Here is a 14,901-nt window from a genome sequence, read left to right as displayed (position 1 = left end):
TTCTCATCACATGGCGTTAGAAACTTCAATAATTTCTTAAGAAAACTCGAGTCCCGGATGGCGAGACTTCCAAGCCTTCGACTTCTCTTGGCTTCGCCCCCTTGTTCCCCCCCCACCCCGTGAAGATGGTAGGATCCGAGTCGTCACCGCCTCAGCGGCTCCCCTCTAGGCGCAAAATGGCGGCGTCCAGTGAGCGTCGTCGGCCGGCCGTTCTTCACTGCTGCTGCTGCTGAGCGAGCACCAGCTTTTCTTCCTCTTGAACTTGGATCCGACTAGGGGTTGGGAAGGGAAAGTGAACGGCTCTGGGGGAGGCCTGGCGAGGCAAGTGAGGGCGGGAGAGAAGAGCGCGCCTCCAGATTGGGGGTGGTGGTGGCGGTGCGGCCTCGGTCCTGGGGGAGAGCCGGGCGGACGCGCGCCCCGCGGCCTCGGGCCCTGCTGGTCGGGTCCCTCCGGGCAGAAGTGCCCTGCGACCGGAAGAGCAGGGACTTCTCCGAGGGTCGGAGCCCCTTGGCTTTGTGGCGGCCTCGGGCGCCCTGGCCCGCGCGCTCTCCTTCCCTCCTTTGCTGCTGGCTCTGCGCCTCTTGGCGCGGGAGGAGGCCGTCCCAGGCCAGCTTCGCTCGTGTCTGGCGGCGGTCCTGACCTCCAGCCACCCCACCGTCTTCTTGGGTTCCAAGGGCTACTGGGCACTGGGCACAAAATACTTTAGACCTCTTAGATGTCGTGCCACGCCTGCAGAGGCTTGTCCTCTGTGCCCAGCTCCCTGGACCCTCATTAACACTGCGATCTGCCAGCGTCTCACCCATTCCTTCTTGCTCTTGTTTTCCGTGCTCTTCAGGAAACGGGAGGTCCAATCTGGCTGCCTGACACCAGGTGAACCCGAGTGATCGTTTATGCCCCTCTCCTAACTTCAGTCCCGCTATCTTCTAAACCCCCTTTACCAAGGACTGTCGTTCCTGAATGCAAGGAGAGAAACTTCTCTAATTCATTGAGCTCCGACTGTGTGTATGTTGAAGGAAAAAGAACTAGTACTGGGGCTTGAACGCTGGGCCTCAAATTCTTTTTTGGGGGGGAGGGGCTTGAACTCTGGGCTTGGGCGCTGTCACTGCTCTCTTCAGCTCAAGGCCAGCCCTCTACCACTTGAGCCACAACACCACTTCCGGTTTTCTAGTGGTTTATTGGAGATAAGAGTCTCACGGACTTTCCTGCCCTGGCTGGCTTTGAACCGTGATCCTCAGATGTCAGCCTCCTGAGTAGCTAGAATTACAGGCATGAGCCATCGGCACCCGGCTTGGGCCTCAAATTCTTATGGGCTTTTTTCACTTAAGGCTGGCGTCCTGCCACTTAAGCCACAGCTCCACTTCTGGCTTTTTGCTGGTTATTTGGAGAAAAGAGTCTCAGGGTTTTTCTGCCCCAGCTGCCTTTGAACCATGACCCTCAGATCCCAGTTTAGGATTACAGACAAGTGCCGTCAGAGTTTGCCCAGACTCTGCTTGCCCTTAGATTTTGCATTACTTTATTTTTAATTGTCCCCAAAGTGTTTGTTCATTAATTGAGAGAGCATTTAACTGTGGCATGTATTTGAGGTGAAGTAGTGTTACTCAAAATCAATCCTGCCCTGGAAGAATTTATCATATAGTGAGGGTTCACTACTTTGAACACACATTAATGTTGCAGTGAGCTTACAGTGAAAGGGTTGTTGGTAAAGAAGCAACAGGTAGGTTGTTTGTGATCAGTTATGTATGATCTTGATTTCCAACTGAAAAGTTTAGAAGTTTAGATTTCCACAAGAAGTCAGCAGCTGATTGATTACCCAGAGTGAGTGTGGGGATATTTGTTAGAATGGTCTCACTGATGGGTGTATGATGAAAAACTAGATAAGAGGAAATTTTCGTCATTCAGGTAAGCTGAGTATCCCCATGGAGAAAGACAATAAAGGATCTCAGAGAGACTTAAGTAAATGCTGGGTAGAATTCATTTGGTGGCCAGCCATTTACTGGTAAGAAGGTGACTGGTTTTCAGTCTGGGAGACCTCATGGCTGGTGATGACATTAAAATTCAGTCAGACATGTACATTAAAAACAGAATGGTGCCAATCTGCATTTTAGGAGCAGCAAAACACAGTGCTGCACAGCCCAAAGCATTGATTTTAGCGTCTAGACCTATGCTATTACAGCAGCCACTAGTCACATGCGGTACTAGGTTCTTGAAATGTGGTCAATTTGAATTGAGATGAGCTATAAATATATACTAGATTTTGAAGATAACACAAAAAAATCTGACCAAAAAATGGTCTAACTTGTAATGATTACATGTGGAAATTATAATGTTTTGGTTACAGTGTTAAAAGCTAAAATTATTTTTTAATTTTTACTTTATACTATGGCTGTGAAAAAAAATTATATCTGCAACAGAGCTAGTCTAGTCTAGTCTAGACTAGTGATGGGGGAACTAAGGAGGAGGTGGAATTTGAGCTGGACCTCGGAGCAACTTCCTGGCATCCTCCATTGCCAGGAAAGGCATTCAGTTGTTTTTTGTCTCCCTTGCTCCTCTAGTAGTAAGTATAGCAGTGTTACTCAAGGTTAGTCTGGCAGCTGTATTTAGATTAAGGTTAATGAAGGAACCCCCCCTCCCCAATTTAAGATAATGAGACCTGGTAAAGTACAGAGAGTAGGAAAAAGGCCAGTGGTATTCATGTAAGTCATTCTTATGGAAAATAATCTGAAATCAGTAACAGACTGTCCAAGAGAAAGGAAAGGGAAGACTAAAGCTTGTGGAGTTTCTAGTTCTAGTTACAGAGTGATTAGTGAATTGATGTGGGAAAATTATAAAATATAATGGAGACTGAAGAATTTAGTTCCAAATTAGAAGCAGAAAACTTCTGAGGAAGCCTGGCGCCGGTGGCTCACACCTGTAGTCCTAACTACTCAGTAGGCTGTGATCTGAGGATTGTGGTTCAAAGCCAGCCCAGGCAGCAAAATCCGTGAGACTTATTTCCAATAAACCACCAGAAAACTGGAAGTGGCGCTGTGGCTCAAGTGGTAAAGCGCTAGCCTTGAGCCGAAGAGCTCAGGACAGCGCCCAGGCCCAGAGTTCAAGCCACATGGGTGAACAAAAAACAAAACAACAACAAAAAAACTTCCGAGGAGTGTTTAGCAGTTCCTCTCCTCTTTCCTTGCTTTTTGTGTTCATTCCTAGCAGCTAATTTTCCTAAAATATTGAAGTTTTTCTATCATGCTAGTTAAGGAATTCTTAAAATGTTTCTTTGTAGCATGTAAAACTAGTTCCAAGATTTCCTTTCATCATTAAGCCCTTTTTATGTCTATTAAGCTTTTATACTTCCATTTTTGTTCCCATGTCAATGTATTGGGCTAGGTTATTACTGGTACTCTCAGATTCTGTGTTTTGTGCTCTAGCTTATACCATTCCTGTGTTTTGAATATCTTCTGTGTTTCTACCCAGGCCTCATAAGTCTTTAAAGAATAATCTAGATTTGACCTATTCTTCCATGATTCTCAGCAAGCTTTTAACTAAGAATTATCTTCTTTGTTTTGTGTGTGTGTGTGTGGTTTTTTTGTTTTTTTTTTTGGAGACAGGGTTTCTTTTTGTAGACGAGGCTTGAACTCTGTGATCTTCTTGTTTCTCCTGGGCTAAGATGGGCTGTACAATTCCCAGTTAAACCTTATTTTCTAAATGCATATTTAAGCTCCTAATTAAATTATAATCACGGCTCATTATTACTTATATTTGTCTTTTATTATACTATCTCTTATGCAAACCTAGGCTTCCTAAAGTTATTGTGCTTTTTTTTTTTAATGGACTATACATGGTGCATGCCCATGATCCTGGGACTTAGGAGACTGAGGCAGGGAATTAGAGTTCAGAAAACAGCCTAGGCCACATAGCAAGGCTACCAAAAGAAAACAGGACCATATAATACTTGCTCTTGCTCATGGTATCTTAGGGAAAGACATACAATTTAAAACATAGTTATAAAACAAGCAAGTTACTAATATCCCATTTATGAGACTTATTTACTTGTTTTTCAGATTTACAAAGACCACTTCCTCTAAATTCATGGTGTTTCCTCATCTGTACAACAGATACTGGTAAGTAATAAATGTCTGAATGCCTCATAAAGATACAGCTTTTAGTTGGGCACTGGTGGCCCAAGCCTGTAACCCTAGCTACTCAGGAGAATGAGATATAGAGGACTGAGGTTTAAAGCTATCCTGGGCAGAAAAATCCCAGATATTTCATCTCCAGAATAACCAGCAAAACACTGGGCCAGAGTTGTGACTCAGGTGATAGTGTACCAGCTATATGATCAAGCCAAGTGAGCATGAAGCCAGTTTTATTATTATGAGGACTTATAATGTGAATAAATTTTTACTTGTTAAAATCTGCATCTTTGTGCAGAAAAGTTTCCACATTGACTCAGTTGTATCTTTAAGCTAATCTAAATTAAGAAAATGGGACTTAACATAGATTTGAGCAGAAATTTTCTTAGGCTCTGAGTCAAACTGGAACAAGACACTTTGGCAGGGAGAATTATCCAGGTCCTCATTCATTCACTCATTCATTCATTCAAGGAATTGACTACCACTGTATGGCAAGCACTGTGGAGAGGCACTAACTATAATTTAGGGATACAGTTTCTGCCTTCATGAAGGTCACTTTCTAGATAGAGGCCAGAAGAGAAGGGGACAAAGCAAGTAAAGAGCAGTTATACAGAACACTAAGTATTTGGAGGAACATAGAATCATGTTATAGAGTGGGAAAAGGACTTTAAAGTTGTCCAAGAACATTGTAGAATAAATTGGATTGGAAGAATTCACAAGCTAGAGACCGTGGTGACAGTGGAGATAGAAAAGAATTTCAGAAATTCAGATTGGTATGAGACCACCTCACTGGAAGTATTTTTTTGTTGTTGGTTGTGGGGCTTGAACTCTGGGCTGGGGTGCTGTCCCTCAGCTCTTCAGCTCAAGACAAGCGCTCTACTGCTTGAGCCACAGCGCCACTTCTGGTTTTCTAGTGGTTTATTGGAGATAAGAGTCTCATGACTTTCCTGCCTGGGCTGGCTTTGAACCATGATCCTCGGATCTCAGCCTCCTAAGTAGCTAGGATTACAGGCGTGAGCCACCGGCACCTGGCTTGGAAGTGTTTTTATAAGTTATTGGTAACTCTCTCCCTGCTCTGGCTACTCAGTGGTGTGAATAGAAGCCATGTTTGTGGACAAATATTCTGAAAAGGGGCTGGGAATGTGGCTTAGTGGTAGAGTGCTTGCCTAGGATGCATGAAGCCCTGGGTTCAATTCCTCAGTACCAGGTAAACAGAAAAAGCTGGAAATGAGACTATGGCTCAAGGGTAGAGTGTTAGCTTTGAGGAAAAGAAGCCCAGGGACAGTACCCAAGCCCTGGGTTCAAGCCCCAGGACTGGCAAAAACAAATAAACAAAAAAACACCACAAAAAATTGAAATGTTTAGCCTTGAAAGAGAAACAAATGATACAATGAGTATAGGGGCTGTGGGATTAAGAGAGTTTTTATAAGTTGGAAAATTCTAGAGAATATATGTAGGAGAGAAGAAAGATGTCTGAGGAAATCAAGCCTTAGAAGGTAAGTAAGATGGGTTCAACAGTACACAGGAACTGGCCTTGGTTGGACAGGGCTGATCATTCCATATAATGGGAGATGCAACAGGTTACATGCTGGTAATGTTAACATATGCGGTATCTGGAAATGAGACATTACTGTATGATTACTTTTATTTACTATCTGATTACATTTATATGCTGTGAGAGTACGGAGAAGACGGAGACTGCTTGAGCAGAGAAGAGATGTAAAGCAGACAACCAACCTGCAAAGACAAGTCAGATTGACAGAAATATAGCCTGTTTGAGATCTTGCCCTTGAACTCTTCAGCAAATTTCCCCCCTCAGCAGCATACAGCTGCTAGTGTAGACAAGTGAATCATTGCAGTTAACCAAGGTTGGGGTTTTGCAGGCTAAACAAAGGATTCGAGAAGCAAGATATTTTGAGAGTGCTTGCAAAATAGTCACAAGGGATCATAGATGAAAGGACCTGAGATTTTTTTTTTTTTTGCCAGTCCTGAGGCTTGAACTCAGGGCCTGGGCACTGTCCCTGCACTTCTTTTGCTCAAGGCTAGCACTCTGCCACTTAAGCTACAGCGCCATTTCCAGCTTTTTCTGTTTATGTGGCACTGAGGAATTGAACCCAGGGCTTCATGAATGCTATGCAAGCACTCTACCACTAAGCCACATTCCCAGCCCCTGCAAATAAAATTTTGAAAGTGGTGTAGGCATTTTTAGTGTTAAGGCCTAGAGTCTTACTTGTGATGATGGTGGCTAAAGTGAAACAAAGATTATTGGAATCAAGGAAGTCAAAGTACTGAGAGATCGATATTGAAGTTATTGAAAGAATACCTGTTCAGGAACAAAAGTCCACAGTGAATCAGCAGGCTAATAGATGCCAGGACTAAGGGAAACAGGGAAGGCTAATAGGGAGCTAGCTGAGTGGCATGAGTTTTATTGGGCCTTGAATATTTAAGAGGAAAGAAAAGGCTTAGTTTGGAAGCTGCAGTGAGGAACAAGGAACATATGTCTTGCTTTTGAGTTCTAGAGAGTATAATAGGTTTAAAATTAAGCCCTTGAAAAAGCTGCCTAGGAGACAAAATCATTAAGCAGTAGTTGGATTTCTGTGAAGACCATCAAATGAAGAGAGTTTTCAGAGAAGAGACTGAAGTTACAGGTTAGTATAGTCATAGATCCAGAGATCAGACTGAAAAGATGTGTGAGAAATGGCAGGGGATTGGGGTACAGCTGGGGGATGTATATACATCTATGATTGTGGATATCGTAAGAACCTGATTGTTTTCTGTAAATCAGATGAACAAGTAGACATAGTAGGATTAGCTTCTGATCAACTTGTTATGGAAAGTAGGTAGTTCCTTTGTCTTACTTAGTTGATGACATTGGGTAGATGGTGAGAGATCATCAGATAATTTGGTGACTTTCGTATAGCCAGCCAGGAAAGGCCAATTATGTCTTAAGATGGTAAAATTTGAAATATTCTTGTGGAGTTGAACTTTGTTAATGAACTATCACCACGTTTGTTTATTGTCACACAGTTCTAGGTTCTAAATCCCAGATGTTTTCATGTTAATCTTCTTGAAATACATGAATGTAATAGGTATCCCCGCACATACTGTCATCTGATATACATACTATGTGTCAGGTTCTGTTTTAGAAAGTACCATAAAGTACTACCTCTATTTTCGGTTGCTTACATTTCTAGTGCAAGGGTTTTTTAAACATTAAACTTCCTGAAAGGTGCATGCATGTTTCTCTGTGTGTGTGCACGTGCGTGCGTGCGTGCGTGCGTGCGTGCGTGCATGTGTGTGTGTGTGTGTGTGTGTGCTTAAGGATTGTGGTAGACAAATGAGAATCTATAACTTGTATGTGTACCAGTCCTGGGCTTGAACTGCTTGAACTCAGTATTCTACTGCTTGTGCCACAGCTCCATTTCTGCCATTTTGTTGATTATTTGAAAATTAGAGTTTCACAGATTTTCTGCCTGGGCTGGCTTTAAACCGCAGTCATCAGACCTCAGCATCCTAAATAGTTAGGATTACAGATATGAGCCACTAGTGCCCAGCTCATAATTTTCAATTAGAGTCTTAAAAGGGTTATTTGAAAACCATAGATTTAATAGGAGAAAGAGACCTGTACACTAGTCATTGTACTGCTGTGTAGTGAATGCTATCACAGATAGGTAGTAGTTGAAATTCCTCAGTATCCTGTTTACATTTCTATTTGTACTAATGTTTTATAGGGATATGTAGAGGAGGGAAGGTCAGTTATTTGCTTCAAATCATTAAGGGGAAGATTCAGGTCTGGGTCACTCTGATTCCAAAGTTCACTTCTTTTAAGTTACATTGGGGAGGCACTAAAGGACTCTGTAAACAATAGTGTAAGGAGTATGCTTGTGCTTGTGAACTTGATAAGTATCTTTAAAATATTTCTTTCCATCTTTATGGAATTTCTGTGTACTTGCAAACTTGATATAATGTATATTTCACTGTTAAATATTTTAGGCTATGCTTTTATAATTGCTTTTATTTTTCTTTTGAAAGAATCTTTTAGATTACTGTTACTGGACCAAAAAGATGACCTCTATTATCAAATTAACTACCCTCTCAGGGGTCCAAGAAGAGTCGGCTCTTTGCTATCTTCTACAGGTTGATGAGTTTAGGTTTTTACTGGATTGTGGCTGGGATGAGCACTTTTCTATGGATATCATAGATTCCCTAAGGAAGTAAGTTACATTTCATATTCTATGAGCTTTTCAAAAAGATTAAATAAGCTTCTCTTTTCACCCTTTTGTAATACTACTTTGATGTTTTATACTATCACTGTCTTTGCACTAGTATATAGTGAATGAGCTCTACATATGCCAAAGAGCTAAATATTGACATTTTAACTTGTAAAGTTTTGATTGAACAAACTTTGTTGAAATTTAAGAAATCTTCAATAATTGTTATTTGGTTAATAGATCATAGGAATTTTGTTCCCTAATTTAGAAGAATTTGTAAACAAATGAGACGGGACCTTTGTTCCAATGGAAACCTGCAGTTGTGTTGTGTGAGCTTACTTCCTGTGTCTACTATTCCTGTATTATGATGTGGTTTGTAGAGTCATACTGTATACACAAAAGGATCCTAATTTGCCAAAAAAAATTTCAGTTATATTTGCTATTAGTTATTGAAGGAAAGAAGACTTAATTTAAAAAAAAGGATTAGAACTTGAAGCCAAACAGACAAAACAAATCACTTTATTAATTTCTGTTCAATAAGAACATATGCTTTCCTCATTAAGTGATATTTTACTATGTATTTATGCTGTCAGTTACCATGTTAAAAAACCAAGGCTCAATACATAATATGTGGCCATTTAAGTGTCTGCTCCTTAACAATTTCTGAAATTCTAAGTTTAGTTCTTGAACAAAATGAATACTGTACAAAATACCTATTCATTCAAGATCAACATATGTGGAGTCTACTTTTTTTAAAAAATATATCTAGATAAACAGATTTAGCTGGGTGCCAGTGTGGCTCACGCCTGTAATCCTAGCTACTCAAGAGGCTGAGATCTGAGGATCATAGTTCAAAGCCAGCCCTGGCAGGAAAGTCCATGAGACACTTATTTCCAATCAACCACCAGAAACCAGAAGTGGCGCTGTGGCTCAAGTGATAGAGCACTTGCCTTGAACTGAAGAGCTGAGGGACAGTACCCAGGCCCAGAGTTCAAGCCCCATGACCAACAAAAAAAAAGCAAAAAGAAAACCAGATTTAGATGTGCCTATGCATAATATTCCTTTTTCTGTTTATGTGCTGCTGAGGAACCGAACCTAGGGCCTCATGTATGCAAGGCAAGCACTCTACCATAGGCCATCTTCCCAGCCCCATAATATTGCTATCTGTGCAGAGCCAGGATAGTAATACTTACAATTTAGAAGTCTTATTACTTTAGTTTATTGTCTTGCTCTTCTGTCCCATCAATGTTCAATCCAGAATGGGTGAATTATTTTGACTGTTCTGCCTTTAGTTTACAAACCAGAATCGAGTGAGTAGTCATCTTGGTTGTTTTCCTAGGCATGTTCACCAGATCGATGCAGTACTCCTGTCTCACCCTGATCCTCTCCATCTTGGTGCCCTCCCATTTGCCGTGGGGAAGTTGGGTCTGAACTGTGCTATCTATGCAACCATTCCTGTTTATAAAATGGGACAGATGTTCATGTATGATCTTTATCAGGTAATTTAAACACTTAAAAAAAACTCAGGCTCTCTATCAGTGATCATTTTTAACCTTTTCTTTATATTATTCTTTTAGTCTCGACATAATACAGAAGATTTTACACTCTTTACATTGGATGATGTGGATGCAGCCTTTGATAAAATACAGCAGCTAAAATTCTCTCAGATTGTCAATTTGAAAGGTATCAAATGTTTCAGTAGTAGATTGTTGGATTAATAGAGTTTCCTACCCTCATATCAGTGCAGGGATCCAAGCCAGAGTTTCTTGCGTGCTAGGCAAGCACTTTCCTACTAAGAGAGTTCAACATTCTGAAAAATATGGAAAATTCCTAATCCAGTTACAAGCATGATAGCACAAGAATAAAATCAGCATTTTTTGCCTCAATGTGGAACTCTGAATTTCTATTTGAATTTTATAATCTATACTAAATGACAAGATGCATTTCATATTTATTGTGGAAAAGCCTTATTTTAGTTTTTACTGTGCAGAATGATAAAAAGTGATGTATTTGAATCCTTCTTGGAGCGTATACCTTGATTCAGGAGACAGAGTAGCTCAGATGTCTTGATGTAGTAACTGAAGTAAATAAAGTCTCTGGCACCTAACCAAACTGACTAATTTATAGAAGTGGACATTAAAATATTTATCATTTATTGAAGATGTCATATAGTAAGTCTGTTTATTCACTCAGAGAGAAATATATTCCATTAAAGATTTTCTTCCAAATGAGCTGTGGTACCAGGGATGAGTGGCTCATTCCTACAATCCTAGCTACTGAGGATGCTGAGATCTGAGAGCCACAGTTTGCAGAGCTCAGGCCGGAAAGTCCATCAGATTCAGTCCATCAGATTCTTATCTCCAGTAAACTACTCAGAAAAAGCCAGAAGTGGCACTGTGACTCAAGTGGAAGAGCATTAGCCTTGAACAAAAAGAAGATTAAGGACAGAGCCCAGGCCCTGAGTTCAAGCCCCACTGCCAGGCAAAAAAAACCCTAAACTGTGGTAAACTGATTATTGGTGGCACATGCTGATAATCCTACCTACTCAAGAAGCTGAGATCTAAGAATCACAGTTCAAAACCAGCCCCAGTAAGAAAGTCCATGATACTAAAAAGCCAGAAGTGGAGCCATGGCTCAAGTACGAGAGGGATGATCCTTGTGCACAAAAGCTCAGGGGCAGTCCCCTTAGTGCCCTGAGCCCTAGAAGAACAACACACACAAACACACACACACACACACACTCTCTCTCTCTCGCTGTGGTATTAAAAATGTCTCAGTAATGGACACACACACACACACACACACGCGTTGTGGTATTAAAAATGTCTCAGTAATGGACACACACACACACACACACGCTGTGGACACACACACACACACACACACACGCTGTGGTATTAAAAATGGCTCAATAATGGTCTCTGTGGGGCTAGCCAGGAAGTAGAAGTCAGTGGTTTCCATAGTATCTCTCTAGTTTTGCTATGGAATGAAAATGGAGTCACCAGGCACCAGTGACTCAGGAAGCTGAGTTCTGAGGATCACAGTTCAAAGCCAGCCTGGGCAGGAAGGTTCATGAGACTTTTTCTTCAAATAAGGACCAGAAAACCAGAAGTGACATTATGGCTCAAAGTGGTAGAGCACTGTCTTTAAGCAAAAATTTCAGGAACAGTACCCAGGCCCTGAGTTCAAGCCCTGTGACCTACAAAAAAAGAAAATGGAGTTGTTTTCTGTCAGTTTAGTGGTTAGCAAAAATGGAAACATTTGATAACTGTTTGAACAATATAAATATTGAAACTTAGGGCTGGAATGAAGCTCGTTGGTAGAGCACTTGCCTAGCATATAGGAAACCCTGGGTTTGGTCCTCAACACCACAAAATAAAATAATTAATACTAAACATTAGTTTACTACCTTTAAGGTCTAGTATGTGAATTTCTCTATAAGCACAAATATCTCTGTAAAAATATATGAGAGTATTTTCCTTCAATGGAAATGGAGTTGCTAGAGACAGGAAAGTAAAATTTCCTTTTAAAAACAAATTAGTTTTGGGGGATGTTTTATTATTACATTCTCACATACTTATAGTTATTCCAGTCAGTCTTCCCCCCTCTATCACTCTTGTGCTTCTCCTTCTTTTCTCAGAACAATTTTTATAGATTTCATTGTTCTATTTTCATAGTTGCAAACAAACTATTTCTGCTATATTCAACTTGTTTCATCTTCGTTGTTAGCCCAATCCCCTGTGGCTAGTACCTACCCCTGACAGAGAGACTTGCTTTTTTTGTACGCATTTTTACTTTTGAATTTTGTATCATTGGACAAGGGTTGTTGGAGAAATCTAATATTGTTAATCTTTTATTGGCATAGGTAAAGGCCATGGTTTGTCCATCACACCTTTGCCAGCTGGTCATATGATAGGTGGAACAATATGGAAAATAGTCAAAGATGGAGAAGAAGAAATTGTTTATGCAGTTGACTTCAACCACAAGAGGGAGATGTAGGTATATCAAGACAAAAGTTAAAGGAATACAATTGCTATTACTCTTTGGAGGGAAAATTCAAGAAAAAATAATTTTTTTGGTTTTTGACTTTTTTTTTTGTCGATTGTGAGGCTTGAACTCGGCCTGGGCGCTGTCCCTCAGCTCTTCAGCTCAAGGCTAGCATTCTACCACTTGAGCCACAGCACTACTTCTGGTTTTTCTGGTGGTTTATTGGAGATAAGAGTCTCACGGACTTTTCTGCCTGGGCTGGCTTTGAAGCTTGATCCTCAGATCTCAGTCCCCTGAGCAGCTAGGATTACAGGCATGAGCTGGCGCCAGGCTTAACTCTTTTTTTTTTTTTTTTTATGTTAGGTTTTTAAAAAGAGGTAGCCGAGTAAGAACTGCACCACACACGTGGTATTCAGGTATCCGAGTCACGGCACCATTTATGTTAGGTTTTTAAAAAGAGGTATTCGAGTAAGAACAGCACCAGCACGCACGTGGTATTCAGGTAAGGGGTAGGTTTATTCAGTAGACCTGCTGGGACCAGGCAAGGGTGGCACTCCACGTGGCTGGGAAAGGCCTGGGAATGAGAGAGCTGGGAAAGAGAGGAAAGAGAGAGAAAAGAGCCAGAAAAGAGCAGAAAGAGGGGTAAGAACAGTAGCACTCACGTGGTATTCAGGTAAGGGGTAGACCTGCTGGGACCAGGCAAGGTTGGCACTCCACGTGGCTGGGAAAGAGAGAGAGCAAGAAAAGAACAGAGAGAGAGAGCTAGAATAGAACAGAGAGAGAGCAAGAGAGAGAGAGAGAGCAGAAAAGAAGAGCAAGAGCAAGAGAGGAAGAGCAAGAGCAAGGGAGGAAGAGCCAGGCTTGACTTTTTTTAAGCCAGGAGTCAACAGTAATTTAAAAACATACAACAGTGAATGGCTTCACTATTTGTATTATAAAGAAAAATGTTTGATATAGGACATAAAATGGATTTAAAATTTCTTATATAAACTACTGTATAAACTAGGTATCTCCCAATTGCAAAAGAAGTGAATATTTTTGTACATCAAATTTCATTTAAATGCTCTTGATTTATTGCTTAACAGAAGTTTGTGGGTTTTATTTCTAAAATCAGTAATTACCATCTAACTTAATTATATTTAATGTCAGATTCCCTTTAAAAGGGACACAATAGTACATTTGTATATTTAGTATTCACAGGATAACTATAAATTTTTTGATGTTCATTTTAATTATTTTTGTTACATTTGTACGTTAAGGTCATAGCTGTTTTATATTAGATTTCAGTAGCCTCAAGATCTTTTTTTTTTTTTTTTTTGGGTACAGTTGTGGGGCCTGAACTCTAGGCCTGGACGCTGTCCCTCAGCTCTTCAGCTCAAGGCTAGCACTCTAACACTTGAGCCACAGCGCCACTTCTGGCTTTTTTCTTTTTGCTTATGTGGTGCTGGGGAATCGAACCTAGGGCCTCAGGTATGCAAGGCAAGCGCTCTACCACTGAGTCAACTTCCCAGCCTAGCCTCAAGATCTTTACATTTAAAATATTTGAGGAAGTGGCACTGTGGCTCAAGTGGTAGAGCACTGGCCTTGAGCTAAAGAGCGCAGAGACAGCGCCTAAGCCCAGAGTTCAAGCCCCGCACCGACCAAAAAATAAAAAATATAACATAAAAATTTGATACTAATGGTTTGAATAATTTAGACTTTTTTTTTGTCAGTCATGGGACTTGAACTCTGGGCTTGGGCGCTGTCCCTGCGCTCTTCAGCTCAAGGTGCGTTCTCTACCACTTGAGCCATAGTGCCACTTCTGGTTTTCTAGTGGTTTATTGGAGATAAGAATCTCACAGACTTTCCTGCCTGGGCTGGCTTTGAACCACGATCCTCAGACTCAGCCTCCTGAAGTAGCTAGGATTATAGGCATGAGCCACCGGCGCCCGGCTCTAATTTAGAATTTTATAATCATATGTTAACCTGAAAAGGATGGCCAGTTGGATACATGGTGAATGATTTCAACTATTTTGGAAAAAAATAAATTTTTGTTTTTGCAGTATAACAAAGTTTAGATGGATTAGAATTAAATAGAAGGGGAAGCCTGATCTTTGATTGGGAAGAAACATTGTCAACATAAAGATAACAGACCAAGTTTCAAAAGAAAAATTTGATAATATTGATTTCATATAGCTTGAAACTATCTGAAATAATAAACTCAATTATTAAAAAAAAAAAGCTAGGGAAAATGTTTGCAGTAAATTAGCCAAACATTTACATGTATATAAGATCAGGAATTATTCAGTTGATCAAAAATATAGTACTTGCACCAGATGCTGGTGGTTCACTCCTATAATCCTAACTACTCGTGAGGCTGAGAGCTGACAATTGTGGTTCAAAGTCAGCCTGGGCAGGAAAGTCCATGAGACTCTTTTCTCCAATAAGTTACTCAGAAAAAGCTGAAAGTGGTGCTCTTGCACCAGTGGTAGAGTGCTAGCCTTGAAGAAGCTCAGGAACAGTGCCTAAATCCTGAGTTCAAGCCCCAGGACCTGTGTGTGTGTGTGTGTGTGTGTGTGTGTGTGTGTGTGTGTGTGTGTGTGTGT

The 14,901-nt window shown here is 40.9% G+C and overlaps 1 protein-coding gene across 3 annotated transcripts in view; it reads left to right on the top strand.

The window, feature by feature from the left end:
* Positions 1 to 9: 9 nt before the first annotated feature.
* Cpsf2 (cleavage and polyadenylation specific factor 2, 100kDa) overlaps positions 10 to 14,901 on the top strand; it is a 31,889-nt gene continuing 16,997 nt past the window's right edge. Inside the window, exons 1-6 of one of the 3 annotated variants that reach the window (XM_013016606.1) lie at positions 10 to 278; positions 4,047 to 4,106; positions 8,151 to 8,332; positions 9,669 to 9,828; positions 9,907 to 10,012; positions 12,195 to 12,324. In XM_013016606.1, the coding sequence (XP_012872060.1) occupies positions 8,184 to 8,332; positions 9,669 to 9,828; positions 9,907 to 10,012; positions 12,195 to 12,324 (545 nt within the window). In that variant the 5' untranslated portion in view covers positions 10 to 278; positions 4,047 to 4,106; positions 8,151 to 8,183. Of the gene's footprint in view, positions 322 to 850; positions 871 to 4,046; positions 4,107 to 8,150; positions 8,333 to 9,668; positions 9,829 to 9,906; positions 10,013 to 12,194; positions 12,325 to 14,901 lie in introns of those variants that run through there. The other 2 variants (XM_013016600.1, XM_013016612.1) reach the window with 2 other exon arrangements.

This window comes from Dipodomys ordii, unplaced genomic scaffold (assembly GCF_000151885.1).
Source record: "Dipodomys ordii isolate 6190 unplaced genomic scaffold, Dord_2.0 Scaffold2, whole genome shotgun sequence".
NCBI lineage: Eukaryota > Metazoa > Chordata > Mammalia > Rodentia > Heteromyidae > Dipodomys > Dipodomys ordii.
Note: the sequence above shows the minus strand (reverse complement) of the source record. Positions and strands in the feature narration are given on the sequence as shown.